Here is an 18,288-nt window from a genome sequence, read left to right on the forward strand (position 1 = left end):
GAAGCGTTTTGTTTTTACATCAAGTTCGTGTTATCATCAAGCTGTCAAATCAAATGTCATAAAAAACTTTCGGATTTCGGACGTTTATTCCTTAAATTGGATAAACTGCCTTATAAAAAAATTATGTACAAATTGTATGAATATAACTCAGGATAAAAGTGGTAATGATATTAATATACAAAGTTAATAATACATGAACAAAAAATGTTAATAACAGAACGCAGTCATCCCATCGTTGTCAAAATGACAATCTAATATTGAATGTTACCAGCTTTAAAAAAATATTCTACTCATTTAGGTTACCACTAAAACAGTAAATGAGTGCTTAAAACAAATAGCTAAAACACTAAAATTTTAATTAATAAGTAATTTGAAAAGGTGAATAACATATTTTCTGATAAGCATAGTCAGTCAATTCTAATGCTGAAAAATTAACTACTTATTCTTTAATTAAGTAAGTTAATGAAAAAATATTATTTAAATGTAACTATTATTGCGTGTTAACTTTATTTTATGTTGTAGGTGAGTATGTCGCAAAGGAGTTGCTAAATTAAAACAAATATGAAAACTACAGCCTACGGAAGAGATTGGTTTTTGTCAATACAGATTAAAAATACCACCTCAGTAATAGAAAATGCTCAATTTCCGAGAGTAGGTCTAACGTAACGGTTATGGGTGGGTGGATGCAATCAACGTTGGCTGCTGGAAGTATAAAATAAAGTTGGTTTAGAAAGGCAGATAAAGTTAACAATAGTGTGTGAATTAGAATGTTCTCCATTCTGAGAAAATCTGCCTATTCAAGATGGATGTGTAGTCATGATCTAATCCGGGGAATCTTCCCCTGACAAGGAATTCTCCGTGTAACAGTCAAGTTAGTTAGTTAAGTACTGTGATCACGTATCACGATACTTAAGAGAGAGAGATAAAATTTTATGTAGGAATTAAGTTTCTCACTTATGTTAAGCCTTAGGAAAATCTATTTGAAAGTGCAGTAGGAATTCAGTCGAAATTATTTTAGTTTTTTTTTTGTATTGCACCTCCTTTGTAAATTTCTTTTATTTTAAAACATATTTAAAAAAAAAACGAATATTTTCTGTAATAAACTTTCTTTTGTGACCGAGATACGTTACATAAATCCAGGTTCAACTTTATTCTGTACTAGTTGTTACCCATGATTTCGCTCGCGTGGCAGATTTTATCACAGTATTTTGTATTTATTAGATGTACAATTAGATGTAGACGAAATGAAGTAACATTTTGTTGATCGTTGTCCTTGCTAAAAATTTTAAAATTTAATTTATTTTTAATCTTTCTTTTAATCCAATGGAATAAAAAGAGTGTGTACCTAAATATTTTCTTTTTTAATTATTTTAGAATACTCGCCAATTATTTTTAAAATGTATAAGCGGGTACAGTGGCACTTTTCCTACTATTTTATTATATTTGTATGAGTTCTTAAAATGACGATGATGATGGATAGACACTGATGGATTCCAAGAAACAGAAAATATCGTTGAGTATGTACAAAATTACAGTCAAATATATCTACAAGCAAGTACATAATAAATTTGTATATAGATAAGCCTTGACTGGTCATGTGCAGCCCTGAAATATCTGCAGTGCGTTTTCTGGCTCAAGGTCTGGCTAGGGAAATATATTTGAATATGTTATAACCGATTTTCTTTATTCGCAAAATATGAGACTGTCAAAATATCAGATTTTAATTATTATCCAATATGTATCTTAAAAAAAAAATATTAAAATTCTGGTGGAACCCATGTTACACTTTAAAATCTTGAATTCTGTCCTCCGCAACCTTTGAAGGGAATTCAAGATTTCTTTTCAAAGGTTGCGGAGGTCAGACGGGGTTTGCTTAATGTAATAACGTGACTTACACAATCATGATTGTGGTCATAGGTGTAACATGGGTTCCACCTGAGAGGTGAAGACGCAACCAGAAATAACGCCAGGAGGATATAAATAGAATTGGCTCTTCAAACCGAATTTTAATAATTATTGTTTTTTTTTTAAGATAAACGATTGATCAATTTTTTAAATAGAGTAAGCTGTACCTCGCAAAGAAATCAATTTCAGTTGTAATTTTAATTTCAACGACAAAGCTGTTTCGGTAAAATAAGCCAGGATATATACCAAAAATGTGATCAAAGACCCCAATCATGTTAAGTGAACATCCAAAAATAACAAATGAATGGGGAAAGGGTTCATTCATAAAAAAAATCAGCCATTTTGATGAAGGCTGTGTGGCACTGAAACAGCGTTACGATATGGGCCAAGGCGAAACTTTGCGCAGGCGCTAAAGAATTGATCTACCAATGACGTCACACAAGATGTCCACTACTTGATCCCAACGCTCAGTATAAAACGTAAAAATAAAGACATTCCCCAAGTTTCGCTCCAAAAGACTAGATGTTAATATAGAAAATTTAGCCAAATCAACCGGTGATTCACGTGTTTTTTTAACAAATTTGCAGAGTTTAATGGTCTAAATATTTAAAAAAGTTGTGTAGCATTCACGCCGTAACTAAGGAGGTCGCGATGGTTTATCGTATAGCAGTACAAAAGAATTTTTTCACAATGTTAGACAATACGATGTCTGCGATGGCGAGACTGCTATGTTTATGTAAGTATTATTTAATTTTTGAATAAAAGATACATTCTTCGTATTAAGTCCTTGACTTTACACCAGAAAGAATTTAAACTTCATTAAGACCTATATTTGAAATCAGGCTAAGCACCTACAGACTATAAGTAAGTGTACATCATCATCATTACCTTTAAATATATTCAAAATTTAAAAGTAAAATTAAAAAAAATATGCATTACTTAGATGACATTTCATTTTGAATCAATTCATTTGGGAATTAAAACAATGAATAGAAGGTTTACTTATAAATTTTTAGGTTAATTATAAGTCCATTAAAATGGAGTTTTGTCTTAATCGCTGTGACTATAAATGACCTTTTACCTTATTCATTTATTTAACACATTATTAAAAGAGTGAGTCCAATAAAAGAATCTATATAATGTTTTTTTAAATATTTAGGAAAAAAAATTAGGAAATAAAATTAATTAAAAAAACACAAAAGAATTCAGATCTTTGGTGAGCTAAGTTCTTTAGGGATTTAGCACATTTGTGATTGCATTATTTGCTTTTTGCTTGCTTTTCTTCTCTTCGAGTGACAGTACAAAGCTATAAGAACATATTTGAATCGTTTGAAATGTTTGATGCATTTGTTGTTGGTATATCTTTCTACTATCCACGATTCCTGCATACTTCTTTCGCTTCATTGACATTCACTTTCTACTTTTTTATATCATTCGTCTGTATGCCATCATATTGCATAACGTTCTCAGGAAGAGATAGAGTGATCCTACCAAAAACTATACGGCTACTTCTACAATTAAGATCTACTTCTTTGTCGTTACCTTTCCCACTCTTTACATGCGTTCGGCACAGGATGTTAGTTTTTTTCCAATTGGCTCTGTCACTTGTCTGCTTACTAGTCACTCCTTTTCTACTCATACCTACTTTCCTTTAAGCTGTCCTTCTATCTCTTTTTTTGGTATTCCCCTGTTTTTAAAACCTTGCACTTTCATATTTAATTTCCTATACTTTTGCTATTATAATTATTAAGTATTTATTTTTTGATCTATCATGCTGTATTGATTTGATAGGCCATAGCATATTCTCGTGATTACAACAGCATGTAATGCAAGACAAGATAAAGGGCCCATTACATTTTGTATATTTTCAACTGGTTCCTATTTTAACGCTAAAATTCCTTCGTCAATTTCCACTTAATTTCATATAATTTCATTAAAGCAACATCAGTTTTGTGAACTTTGTTGACTTAGCTTTCGACACTTTTAACCTCCTTTTGTCATTCACAAATTACAATTGAAAGTTTAAATATTCGTTATGTTACTTCAGTAGAAGCGGCAATTTCATTTTGGAGTTTTCGTTCGTTAGTTATTCAAACACTACCTAACTATAATATCGAGTGAAAATTAGATCAACTGATGCAAACTTATCAGAGTTTTATATTTCCTTCTTCAACTTATACCTTGTAATCATAATCAAGAGAAAGTGTCCGGTCGTCTGATACATCGGTGCCAGAATTTCTAACCTAAAATAATTGGTCCTTCGATTTTTCCTTCTCGCAACTTCAAAACTACTATCACGTTTTAAAGAAACGTAGCCAAGAACAATTCTTTCGGTTTGAAGCTGTTTTAATGAGATATTCCCAGAAGATAGAAGATATTCCAAGCAGACAGTTAAATAGAAACATACGATCAAATTATAATAGTTAGGTATATTGGTTCTTCTCTGGAAGTTGAAATGACCAATAATTAAAGAACTTTACTACTTTTGCTAAAGTTTTGCTATGGTTATCGCACCATCAGTCAAATGCTCCTTTTGGTCAACTAAAACAAGTTAAGACAACATATTGGTCAGGAAAGTAAAGATTAAAGTATAAATAGTTTGAGACAACGGTCGTTCTTATTAGTTACCGAAAACTTTTTTTTTAATATTATGTCAAATTCGAATCGATGTCGATGTCAATTCATAGATATCACACATCCTATACATCCGATTTGCATATTGTCTGAAAGACGACCTCATTTCTTGATATTCTCAATGAAACAGCATAATTTATTCAAATCGAAAATTTACATTGCTCAGCTAAAGAGATCTTGAAATTGAAATGTCTTTAAAATCACTGATCTGCAAAAAAAATATTTGTGTTCGAAATTTATAATGAAAGTGTGAAATAAAAACATTTGAAGGGCCTAGACAAACGTACTTATGCCCAACGGCTTAAGCCGTTGGGCTTGCATGAAGAAAGAAATGAATAGTTGATAAAGCGAAATAAGTATGCAGGGATCGTGGTAAGAGGAAAGTTGTCTCTAGTTCAGTCTTGTCTCCGTTCGCTCCCGAAAAGGCATTATATTTTGTTTGTAATATTAAATAGGGGATAGGCTTGAAAACTTGGGTTTCTTCTTTTAGGCGATGGGTTAGCTCTAGTCTGTGTTGAATCTCAATTCTATCATTAAGCCAAATAGCTAAACGTGGCCATTCAGTCTTTACAAAACTGTTGGCTCTGTCTACCCCGCAAGGGATATAGACGTGACCATATGTATGTATGTATGTTGTAATATTAAAGGGCGGATCAGACCAGGTAACTTCTTTGTGGAATCAGATTACTATTTGTGTTCAATTCAAATGAGCCTTACTTCTTACTCTAAGCCTCGTTTAGGTCAAACTGCCTCAAACTCTGACACCATCTGACATTCGACAAACAAATATTGATCTTCATAAACAAAGCAATAGAATTATATTCACTTTATGCTATGTAAAGCTTGCGGCTCTAACTGTGGCATAATTTCCTTGAAAACTACAAGTTTCCTCATATCTGAGGTCGCTCCTGCATAATAAAGGCTTTCCTCTTTATTTCTTTGCGTTCTTGTTTGGAAATTGGATCTCATAACGTTTTCGCCAACATGACACGTATTACTTTTAGTTTTTTTTTTGTGAATAAATATCTCAACTAATATAATAAATGGGAAACTAAGTTTGTTTGTTTTTGTTGTTCATATTGTCTCTTCACGCGTTATCATTTTGAAATATTGCGTATATAAAGGTACCTACTAATAAAGAGTCTAGAGAAGAACATCGGTTATTTTTTATCCCGGTAAAAACTAAAGTTCCCGTGGAATTTTACAGAAAACCTGTATGCTTTATCAGGTCGCGCTAAACGAGCGTGTACTTAGGTACGTGGCGCTAAATTCGCGCGGGTGAAGCTGCGGTTAAAAGCTAGTGTTGAATAACTTCGGGAGGTCTTGTCAAAATTTCTTCCTTTTATATAAAGTTGGTATAATGCAACTAACAAAATTCAAAATTTTTATTCATTATTATAGGAGACTTCATACTCGTATCACTTAATAATTGTCATATCTTTTGGTTTTGAAACGTTGACGTCGTCTTTGACGTCAAATAAATTGCTCAAGAATAAGTTTACAGCCGCTTCCAAAGCGTCAGTGCAGAAGATGCGTTAACAAACTGCACTGCAGCATTTTCTTCAACAACATCAACTTCACAATTATCCAAACTTAGAATAGAAATGTGGACATGTTTTGAATACAAGAAAGGTTGTAAATGTTGTAGTATGTAACTCTAAAAAATAATTTCTTGAAAGGTATAAGATAAGAGCAAAATATATTCCTTCCATAAAACGCAAAGGGCTCCATTTTTTTATGCACTTACGTCTGACAGTTATAAAAGGGCTGTTTTGGCGAAAAGGGGTTAGGCAAAAATAACAGTGCATTAAATTATTTGAGCGTTTTATGGGATTTTATGGGACAAGATCTTGAATACTTAGGTGTTGAATAGAGATTGCGGTGTGGTTAAATAAATATCATATATGTTGCACACAGAGGTTTCAATAAAAAAGGCAATTAAGAGATAGACTTAAAAGTATATTCCATGATTGCTTTAAACATTTTTAAACGATTAGCAACCTGTTATCGTCACTGAATCTCAATTTCGTCATAAAGCTATCCAGATAAACGTGGCTTAGGTACCTTCTTGTACCGTGACTATTGAATCTGTTTGCTCTAATGTGATATGAGTCGTTTCGCAAAAAAAGGTTATCTCATAAGGGATCAAATAAATGTTACATAGGAAAGCGAAGTGCTAATAAACTTGGGAGTCTTTTTTTAAGAACATGTTGCAATGGGCTTGCAACATGTCCCTATTTGAGTCTCCATTCCATCATTTAGCTATACGCTGTGCGTTTTTTTAGTCTTTTTAATATTGTTGGCTCTGCTATTACCGTAAGGAATAAATACGTGATTATGAATCATAATCATAATCATTTATTCCTTGAATATGATTACAATGTAGGTCTTAACTATTCTATAGTATTTTAAGTATATGTGTTAGGGTGTATATAATATGTATGCAATTTTAAAATAACATACGGCTATGCCTTTTGGCGCGTGTTTCGATTTTGATAATCTCATGATATATGGGTTCAATGGATACCTATAGTGTGTTATTGAACGATGACTGTAAAGATCGACATTATTTATAATAACTTAAAAAATTAGAGCGGTGCAAAATTTGCAGTTTTTTTAATGTTATGATTTGTTATTTTTTTTAAAGAAGTTGTGCTAAAATAGAAGTTAACTTATTACGTATTCTTGTCATCAGAAGTATTTGTTTGCAAAGGTTAAACTAACTATTGCAATCGGGTTTATAAGTGTGACATTTTCCATAATCTCGGCTATCACTTGATAGGGTTGTTATTGCGGTACAGAGGCGTAGGCAAACAGATATTACGGAAGACCTTTAGAAACGCCCACTTCCAAATGTAGGTGTTGCAATTTTTCAGAATAATTTTCCATGGAAAATGGCAGAATTGCTTTTTGAGTGGACTTTGTAAAAATATTATAACAAACAAGTTTCTAAAGCCATGTTCCTAAAAGAAATACAGTTACTAACAGTACTTAGTATGTTTGCTTGATTTGAGTACTTAAAAGGAAAAGGCTAATACATTTGGGATTCATCTCGTAGGCAATGGACTCGCAACCTCTCACTTTTTGAATCTCCATTTAATCATACTCGTAAAGCCACACAGTTAAACGTTTCCTTTCAATTTTATCAATAATACTGGCTCTGTCTAGCTCGTTAAGGGTTAAAGATATAATCAAATGTATGTATGTAAGTATTCAACAATACGTTTTACAACTATCAATCATAACTTATATATAGAGGTTACGTTATTTTTGACATCAATAAGTGATATCGTATTCCACATATCGAAAAGACTTGACACATAATTATGTATATTCCAAAATTGATGTGATTGCAAAAAATTCAAGCACGCGATGCTTGAAAGGTACAACGATTAAATAGCTATTATTTACGCATTATTAATATTAACATGGCGTAGGTAAGGGACCTGAAAACACGCAATTTTACCTTAATTTCGTGTCTTAGCACGCAACATGCCTCTAAGTATTCATGAATGAACGATCGATTTTTCCAGAAAACTTCTTCGTGACCTAACCTAGCGTGTGGGACTCGGTAAGATGTATAGTCGCAATTCAGACGTCACAGCCGAATTTACGTCACCGGTAAATTTAATTTAGGCAGCCTAAAAATAACAAGAACTAAAATCAGACTATCAGTATTAAGTACCTAACAACCCTGAATTTCTATTTTGGATCGGCATTCATCCGAAACTGATTTGGCTCTAGCACGGTTCTAGACATTCTGTTGAGATAATTTAGTTTGAAATTAGAAATGGGTGAGTAAATGTTTACCAGATTTTTGGGATTTTTTTTTAATGTTGCAACTATCCTTTTGATTCTGAATTTTGATTCAAACCCCTTTTGGTATATTTCTAAATTTGAATTACTTTTCTAGTAAGGTAGCTTGCAGGATGACAGATAAAAAAGAAACAATAAAAATGTCATCTAGAGATTAAAAATAAACCAGTGTTATTAAAACCATTCCCAAAAATAACATTTGTCGTTAACTACTCGTCATTATTAAAGATGGTCTAAATTAATCTTCTGCGAAATATTACAAACAACAACTAAATCCAGCCCTGTATGCAAAAAAGTAGGTACTTCATTTTATTTCTTGTTTAGAATATTTCAGACTCTTTTTAGGTAGGTGTTTAAAGCAAGCAATTAAAATCAATTTTGTCCTAGTTCAAAAAATTCTTAGCTCAGGGGAACTTGAGCAGTGAACGTTAATTATCTATTAAGACCTAGACGAACGTATCTTGATCAAATTAAGGACGTCCTGGTAAAGGGTCAGGTCAAAAGTACCCGAAACCGCCGAGCTTGCATGAAGAGAGTTATGAATGTGGATGAAGCGAAGGAAGTATGCAGAGATTGTGGCAAGTGGAAAGAGGTAGTCTCTGCCTACCCCTCCGGGAAAGAGGCGTGATTTTATGTATGTATGTATGTATGACCGGTGACCAACCACTGCGCCGAATAAGCAGTAAAAAATGAAGAATTAGCAGTTAAAAGAAAAAAAAAATACTTTTTACTTTATTTTTTTCACACGTCCGTTACAAATACGGTGCAATGATTTGTTCGTTGTGAAGTCGATCATAATTTTCCATTCACAAACACCGTAGTGATGGACCAGTCAGTGAGGATATCGTTATCGATAGAAACAATATTTTATTACGGTTCTCGCCAAGGATTAAATGTCACGAAGACGCAAGATAGAGGGCCCTCTTCTTTACCGCCTGCGACTTCGGTATTTTTGATATAGTTTTTTTTGATAAAATTTGTTGCGGATTAACCTCTGTATCAATTTGATGAATATTGTTGGTGATTATATAGCAGTAATTATTTGAAGGAAGTTGCAGATTGTAGTTCTGATTTTAGTGATTTATTATTATTCAAAAGGATAGAAATGCGAAATGACAATTTATTTTTATATAGATATTGCATTCATAGATTAAAAAATACGTTATAGCTATGGCCGCTCCCGGCATCAACGAAATATGACAGACTAGACTAGTCGTCCGTCTGGAAACCGCGGGAACTCCGGGACAATCACTCCCGCGGGAATTCCGGGATATAAAGAAGCATATGTATTATTCTGGGTCTTCAGCCAACTATATACCAAATTTCATAGCAATGGGTTCAGTAGTATTCTTGTGAAAGAGCAACAAACATCCATACATACAAACTTTCGCATTTAATAATATTAGTAGGATTAAAAGAATATTTCCCGTATTGTCTTCTTCGCAATTATCAATAATACTTTTAACCTATTACAAACTCGATATCGACAATTCTATCGGTCATGCCTATTCAAATCATCCGTTTAACTGCACAGTTAGATGCATTACTCTTGCCTCCAACACTCTGGCTCGATGTTGCTCCATGTTTTTTGTTGTAGTCCTGGTGTTGTGCTCGGTGGAGGGTCTTCAGTTAGATGGAGCGTCCACGAGGAGGCCCAGGGTCACGAAGTATAGCAAAACGACGGCAGCGCCAGGCGTTTCTACGGTAAGTTGATGAAATTTATGTGAACTAGACTTTCATCTAGGGCTTCTTTCCAAAAAGCAAAAGAAGGTTATGTTGCACCATAAGTGTCAATCTGTCCTTGCCAAAATTTATCAGCATCAGTCAAGTGGATTTTGAATTTATTCGTTTTAAACATAAACCATTGCAACGTTTGGTTATCGATATTAAAATAGTACCACTCGATCTCTTTTCCTGTCCTTTTCTTTTCGTGATTGTAGTAATAAGCCGTGTGGTTCCTGGCACCAAAAGAAAAACAGAATAGAACCACTCTATTTCTTTCCCATTGATGTCGTAAAAGGCGATATTATTTATTATATTATATTATATAATACTGTTAGCTCTTTCTACCCCGTAAAGGATATAGACGTAATTATATGTTATGTTATGTAAGTAATTAACGACTAATATAATTAGCACGTTTACCAATAAATAAATAAAATATATACGGGACAGATAACACAGATTAAGTTAGCCTCGAAGTAAGTTCGAGACTTGTTTTACGAGATACTAACACAATACTATATTTTATAATCAAAATTTAAATAGATAAACATTCAAGATCCAAGACAATCAGAAAAAAGTTTGTTAAGTATCTGACATGTCCTGGATATAATATATAGTGCTGGATCGTGGTTATAACCGGACCCAGGACTGTTCCCTAGGGAGGTCCCAAAAGATTAGTTGAAGTGATAGTAACATACATATGTTAGTAATAGCAACATACTCGTATGGTGATAGTTTATCTTTGTAGATTGTCGAGTTCGTTCCCGAAGTAGTTATTGTATTAAGGTCATGTGTTCAAATGGCTATGTCATTGTTGGGAGCACAAAACTTTGAAGCGGTATTTGACATACGAGTGTAGTGTACATTGTTATATATCGAAATTTTTTTACAATTGCTTTTTTTACAAGGTATTATTAGAAAATTGTATTTTGAAAATTGTATTTTGTACATATTTTATGTCGTAAAACATCGCGAGGATGATTTTGTCCAAGTTGGAATAGATTTTCCTTTTGACATTTTTTTTTCGAGTTATTAATAACGCGAAAAGAATGTCAACAGGAAAATCGAATGGGAAAATGGTAATTACCATTTTCTCATGTCCTTATCGGTATGATAGGCGGAATAAGATATTCTGCAAAAGAAGCAACTGGTACGTATTCGAATCATGATCAGTATAAATAGAATGCGATTACTGGAGGCAATGGAGATACGCATGGTGTCCGAGCGTTCAACCAGCAAGTCGTACACATGTTACATCTATACTTATATTATAAAGCCGAAGAGTTTGTTTGTTTGTTTGAACGCGCTAATCTCAGGAACTACTGGTTCGAATTGAAAAATTCTTTTCGTCTTGAATAGACCATTTATCGAGGAATGCTTTAGGCTATAAAACATCCTGCTGCAACTAAAACGAGCAAAGAAATAATGGAATATGTGAAAAAACGGGGAAAATTATTCATCCTTGAGGGCTTCAATGATGCCCAAAATAACTATTCCACGCGGACGAAGGGACACAGCTAGTAGAGAATATAAAACAAGCTAGATGGATATATCTAGATTTTTTTCTGATCTTCATCGTATTTATCATTACACCTTCGTTTTCCAGGAACCAGCAACAGAGAGAAGCCTGATGACGGCCACGTACCGGCTCCAGGTGTCGGGGGAGACCTGCATTCTGCTCACAGTGGATGCTTTACTGGACATCTCTTACGTCACCAAATTGAATGAGCGGGCTGTAAGTCAATTTCTTCTAGATACTGGTGCGCATATCACTTTAATAACGATAGCAGCTGCACAAACTTAATTAGTATTAGCTGCACAAGCTGTTAATAATTACATAGTTTACGTTGCGAGATACTGATCGAGTGATATACATTCAGTCAGAAAAGTATCGGGAATGGATTATTTATTTATGGTTCCAAATTCAAATTTTTGTTTTTTTTGTTGTTGTTAGATTGGCACAACTGTTTTCCATTTTGGCGCGGAGTTTGAGTTGCATCTGTTGTTTACATTAAATACAGTGCTATTTTTAGTTATATCATATCTAGTGTGTATTGCTAATTTCATAATGGATAAAAACATCGAACAAAGAGTTTGTCTTAAATTTTGCATTGCCAATGGAATATCGTGTTCGGAGTCACTGAAAATGTTACAGAAGGCTTACGGTGAATCGACTTTATCAAAAACTCGTGCTTATGAGTGGTACAAAGCGTTCAAAAGCGGTCGAGATGTGATGGAAGATTTGCCTCGCTCTGGTAGGCCATCAACGTCTGCAACTGAAGTTAACATCGCAAAAGTGAAGGAAATAGTGACTGAAAATCCTCATTCAACTTTGAGAGAGATAGCCACCGAACTTTCTGTATCTCACGAGTCGATCCGTACCATTTTAACTAATAATTTGGGTATGAAACATGTTGCCGCTCGGCTAGTCCCAAAAGACCTGAATTTTTTTCAAAAACTCAATCGCATGAGAGTCGCTGAGGACATGCTAGAACGAGTCAATTCCGACCCAACATTCATGAAACGCATTGTTACTGGTGACGAGACGTGGGTTTACGAGTTTGACATGCAAACTAGTCAACAAGCTTCGGAGTGGCGCCTTCCAACTGAACCGAAACAGAAAAAACCACGCCAAAGTCGTTCAAAAGTCAAAGTCATGTTGACTGTTTTCTTTGACTATCGCGGTGTTGTGCACTCGGAATTCTTGCCGGAAGGTCAAACGGTAAATAAGGAATATTATTTGAGTGTTATGCGGCGTTTAAGAGAGCAAATCCGACGAAAAAGGCCAGATTTGTGGAAAAAAAATTCTTGGGTTTTGCACCATGATAATGCACCTTCGCACAAGGCCATCATTGTGAACGAATTTTTAACCAAACACTCAACAAATACCATCGAGCAACCACCATATTCACCAGATATGGCTCCAGCCGACTTTTTTCTTTTTCCTAAACTCAAATTACCACTTCGTGGCACCCGTTTTCAATCGGTTGAAGACATAAAAGAGAATTCGCGGCGAGAACTGACCTCAATTCCGGAAACAACGTTTAAAAAATGTTTTGATGATTGGATTATTCGTTGGCGTAAGTGTATCGTTTCTAAAGGAGCATATTTTGAAGGTGATAAAATAAATTTGGATGAATAACAAACAGTTTGTGTATTATTGATCTTTTCCTGCTACTTTCTTGACAGAGTAGTATAAATGAACACAACAAAACGACAGGTCTAGAGTTTGTGTGGCAATAAAATAGGATTTCCCGAAATTTAAAGTGAAAGAAAATTACCGGTTTATTTTTCTTTACGCGGACGGAGCCTCGGTCATACCGAGTACTCGTCGTATGATATGTTATATTTTAAAAAAGCACAAAGAACGAGCAGTAATTTTAGTAAACTACAGAAAATCGTATCACCATTTTCTCAAAGTGGCTCCGAATTTCTGCAGAGTTTGGAAAAAGTTTCTCGTAAGATGAACATACATAAATCACAATACAATCTTTTCCGTAGCGGTAGGCAGGGACTAAATCCTTCTATTTGCCACGACCCCTGCATACTTCTTTCGCTTCATCCACATTCATAGTTATCTTCATGCAATCTCATTGGTGTTGGGTACTCTTGACCTGACCTTTTGCCGGAACGAGTCCGATTTGATTAGTGTCCATCTAGGTCTTTCTCACTCCACCAGTTTAATCCCAGTAAGATGATTACTTGAATATATTATGTTTTTTTATTATTTGTGTTTGTAGAATACTAATAAGTTGTTCTCATTTGCAGGACGCAAACACCTTTGTTCCCAATAATGCAGTCGTCAGCGGAGTCTGCAAGGAGGGAGACGCCGAGACTTTGGTGATTACCTTCAAGGACTTTGCCCTGGAGTGGTCATTTGCAAAGGTAAGTCCTTGTACATCTTAGGTCAATGTGTGGAAGAAATTAGCACATTAAGGCGAGTTATTTCGACAACGAAGATTCTGTTTACAGGGCTACAAAGGGGAGTCGGTAGTCTCTTCATACAATTACTTGATTTTCTATTAACCGAGTTTATTTATTTATTCTTTATTGTAAGTATAATTTACTATTTGTAAAGTACAATATACTTATTGCTAACAGCATTATCCAACAGTCTTTGGGTTAAGAGGTAACCTTTATGTGGGTGATAATAAATAATGTATAATAAACATACTTACTACTTATATAAATATACATATATGGTATTGTATATGGATACATATGTATACTTTATCTACTAATATTTGCAGAGTTTATTTTTTCTTTTACTCTTCTCTCTACTCTTCTTCCGTTACTCTGAACAAGAAGTGACACAATCTTCTCGATTAAAGCAACATCAGTTAGGTACTTTCCTGAATTAACCCTTAATTTGATAAAGTCCGGTGTGACGGACACTTATTTAAAATAAATCCTGCCAAGTTTTTATTTCGTTTTCATTGATTTCTAATCGATTAAATGTTTATTTATACCATAAACAAATAGTAAAAAAAAAGTAATTATTGTGGGAATATTGCATTATGTCAGTTGGGACGCAAAATGTCTGCGAAAAGGCGGCCACCTGTTTTGCTCAAGGTATTTATAATTATTTTTCTTATTTTTTGTGGAAAAACGTATTGAATTATAGATTTATTTATTAGATAATAAACATTTCAATCATTATTTACAAAAACATACGCACTTTATTATATTTTTATGGTGTTTATTTGTAACTAAAATGTTTTGTCCGTCACAGCGGACATTGCTAATTGTATAGAAAAGTACCACTGTATTACTCTGTCCGCTGCGGCGGACAACGCCAAAATGTGTGTGCTTCTGCTTGTTGGGTTAAGGTTCTGAGTTTGCTTTTTTTTCTTTGCCAACAGCCTAATCGCGCAAGTAATTTTACTTAACTTTTTAACTTTTTAATAATTTTATTGCTTTAGTGCCGAATGAACATGCACCTTCCGATGCTAGCGAAATATCAGATTCGGAAACTGAATTGCATGACGCATATACTAATTCCCCTGTCATCTCTTGCACCATCTATTGCATCTTCCCTTGCTTACGTAACAATAGATACATCCGACGATGGAGAACTCCGAAGATGCTGATATTATACCAGATTCAATCGTGCACGAAATTGGCGAGTCCATTTATGAAAATGTTCCATCCCTATCCGCTATTCCTTCATTGCCTGCAACGCCTATAACACCAATAGCTTCTTCATTACCATCCCAAAAAACAAGTTCTAGGAAACCACCCACAGTCAAAGCCAAAAGACCAAAACAAACCAAAAAATTTCAGCTGACTTGCAATTGGAGAATAGCTCAATTCTGTCACCAAGCGACAATAGAAAAGGGCGAGGAGGATGATTACACAGACCTGCCAGAAGATGCTTCACCTTTGAGTTTCTTTCACCTTTTTTTTTCTCAAGATATTTTTATGGACCACCACACCATGGAAGAAGGACGCTGCAGGTTCTGCCAAAAGAAAACTGTCATGTATTGCATAAAATGCAATACACGACAGTTTTCATTTTCGTGACAGGAAAAGCCCCCAGAAATTGTTTTTTAAATTTTCATACAAAATAAACTGTACTTCGGTATCAATTACTTTGTTCTAAAATGTTCATTTCTGTATTTTTCTTTAGTAAAAAAACAAAAATAACTATGGTTTTTATTTTCCGTAGTTTGGCAATGTCCGCCTCAGAGAACATATAAATCTGACCATTTATTTCACAGTAATTGGCAAGGTCCGCTGTGACGGACACCTGTTTTCCCAGCAGTGGGCTATTGTAGATTTTTTTTTTCATTTTTCCAGAACTTTATAACATACTCCTGAAACCACAAAATTGAAATATTCATATATTATGAATATTTTTATCGGTGCCAAATTAAGGGTTAAGATTAACAATTTCTCCATTTCCCTTTTCAGACACCAGGCGGCGAGCGTTGGTACGTCGACAATATGAAGTTGAGCTACAACTCTAGCGCAAGGATATTAGAACACGCGGCAAAGCAGGGTCGTAGAGTCACCCTCAGTACTGATGCAAGATCGTTACTGTTCCCCACTCCTGTCGGGAAGTCCTTCCATTGTCCCGAAGAGACTATAGTGGAGTTGGCTGAACAAGATGCTACGTAAGTTTAAATTTATGTTCTCTGCCTTAAGACGAAGACAATCAGCCGGGGTAGAACTGTGGAATAAAGAGCTCGACATCACATCTGCGTATTTATGGTGGTAACTTGGGGATAATGAGATAAACCACTTTAAATTAGTAACTGAACCGAAGTATTTGTTCACATAAATACATACATATGGTCACATCTACATCCCTTGCAGGGTAGACAGAGCCAACAGTCTTGAAAAGACTGAATGGCCACGTTGCCAGCACATCGCCTACAAGAGTAATTCCAGGTTTATAAGCTTATCCCTCTATAGACACTTAATATATTTAGATTTACTTATCTTGAATTCTCCAGCCCCGCGACCGGCCACCGAGCGAAACTGTACCTCCGTCAGATGCGTCTGCAAGCGTTCATGTACAAACGTGACGGCGAGTTCGGGCCGCCGTGGCACTGCAGTGACTCGGCGCGCGCCCGCTCCGAGGCGGCGCCGGTGGCCGTGGGGGCAGCACTGGCGATCGCAACCGCGGGAACATTGGTAGGTTACGCCATTTGGCGCTATCTGAAGGTGAAAAAGGTGCAATACGACACAATGGAGTGAGCGGGAATAAGGACGTTCTGAATTCGAAATTTGACGTTTTACTTTTTTTTTGTTTTGTGATTCTATTTTTGGTTTTTTTTTTGTTTTAAGAAATGGCCTCATTATAATGATAATTATTGTAGTTCTTTTTTTGTTTCACAGATTTGTTTTAAGATTTTGTTTGAAGCACAACTTTTTTTTGTCTTACAAGGATGGGTAACTTGAAATGCTAATGAAAACAAGAATACGAATATTCGCCAAGAAATCGGTAAGTATATAATTATTATGAATTTTTACAGTTTACACAAAGTTAACCGGAGTCATAGGAATTAAATAAAAGTAAAATTATTTAAAAGTTTTTCCTTTACTCATAAAAAAATATGTTAATAAAATTACAAGGGCTGGAAAAGCCTCTGTGCAATATATTTTAATTTTACGTGCATATAAAGGCTACGGAATCTAACTAAAAGGTAGAAACGAACTTGTTTGTGGACTTTAAATTTTCAAGAAAATCATTTTTTTTTATTTTATTTACTTATGTATTTGAAGTTATTCGATTTAAGAATTCAGAACGCGTTAGATAAGCTAGTGAGTTTAAAAATAAAATTGCCAACAGTTTCATAGAATGGTAGACCAAGTTGTTGTTGATGAAGTGAGATTATATCAGTGAAAATGAAAAATTTGTGTACATTGTTCATTGATTTGTGTCAGCAGTTTTGATTTATGCTTTTTTTCTGGAAGAACTCCGATAGCAAAAGACAAGGAATCTTAATTTCTATTTATAAATAAAGTGTAGAATAAATATTTGTATTGCGAAATAAACATTTTGGTTCGTAATAATTAAAAAAAATATATATTATTCAATGTTAAAAAAATGGGTTGTTCGGTGAAAACCCAAATTTTTCATTTCAATTTTCAACGGACTTCTAAAAGTTTTTGTAACCTTTATTTAAGTGTTTGAACAGAACATTTCAAGCCTGTTATAAAAGAAATGAAATTGAGTACATAACTTTTTGACTTTCATTATTTTATGTTACCGAATTAAGCTGATTTGCACAAATCAATGAACCTTATAAAAAACGGTTTTACATATTGAAAGTGTTGGGACAATATCGATAAATTAATATCGTTTTATTTTTAGATAAAATGGATTTATAGAGATTGTTTTAGAGAAAAAAGTACCTATTCAGGGATTCGTATTTTTTATTTAAAAAATTATTTATGACATATCATGATATCTTCAAAATTTCACATTCTCTAATAATATCGATATAACTAAAGACTTTCAATAGAGTAAATCATAAATATTAATATATTAAAGCGTATTTAAAGATTTGAGAAAAATCACTGAATGGTTATTGTGTAAGAGAGACGTTTAAGTATACTCAGAAATGGCACGAAGTTTTTCGATGTGTGCTATTTTGCATGTTTCATATAAGCGCACTACAGAATAAAATATAATTGTTTGATAATGTTGTTGACAGTTGATTATGATGTAAAAATGTATTTAATCCCCATATAACCCCA

The 18,288-nt window shown here is 34.2% G+C and overlaps 1 protein-coding gene across 2 annotated transcripts; it reads left to right on the forward strand.

Annotated features, from left to right (window-relative positions):
• The first annotated feature begins 2,343 nt into the window (after positions 1-2,343).
• LOC106142109 (lysosome-associated membrane glycoprotein 1) lies at positions 2,344-17,874 on the forward strand. 2 transcript variants are annotated; one of them, XM_060952014.1, is made up of 7 exons: positions 2,344-2,641; positions 9,953-10,059; positions 11,687-11,815; positions 13,849-13,965; positions 15,994-16,196; positions 16,539-16,719; positions 16,924-17,874. In XM_060952014.1, the coding sequence occupies exons 1-7, from the start codon at positions 2,557-2,559 to the stop codon at positions 16,984-16,986; spliced, it is 885 nt and encodes a 294-aa protein (XP_060807997.1). In that variant the 5' UTR covers positions 2,344-2,556; the 3' UTR covers positions 16,987-17,874. The 2 variants fall into 2 exon arrangements, with proteins under 2 accessions (XP_060807997.1, XP_060807998.1); XM_060952015.1 differs by lacking the exon at positions 16,924-17,874 and having other exon boundaries at positions 16,539-16,782.
• The last annotated feature ends 414 nt before the right edge of the window (positions 17,875-18,288 follow it).

Source organism: Amyelois transitella, chromosome 27 (assembly GCF_032362555.1).
Source record: "Amyelois transitella isolate CPQ chromosome 27, ilAmyTran1.1, whole genome shotgun sequence".
In the NCBI taxonomy this organism is placed as follows: Eukaryota; Metazoa; Arthropoda; class Insecta; order Lepidoptera; family Pyralidae; genus Amyelois; species Amyelois transitella.

Coding starts and splice junctions, on each gene's coding strand:
- LOC106142109 (XM_060952014.1), top strand. CDS start 2,557: ATGGTTTATCGTATAGCAGTACAAAAGAATTTTTTCACAATGTTAGAC. Junction 2,642..9,952: donor GGCGAGACTGCTATGTTTAT/GTAAGTATTATT, acceptor TTTTTGTTGTAG/TCCTGGTGTTGTGCTCGGTG. Junction 10,060..11,686: donor CAGCGCCAGGCGTTTCTACG/GTAAGTTGATGA, acceptor TTCGTTTTCCAG/GAACCAGCAACAGAGAGAAG.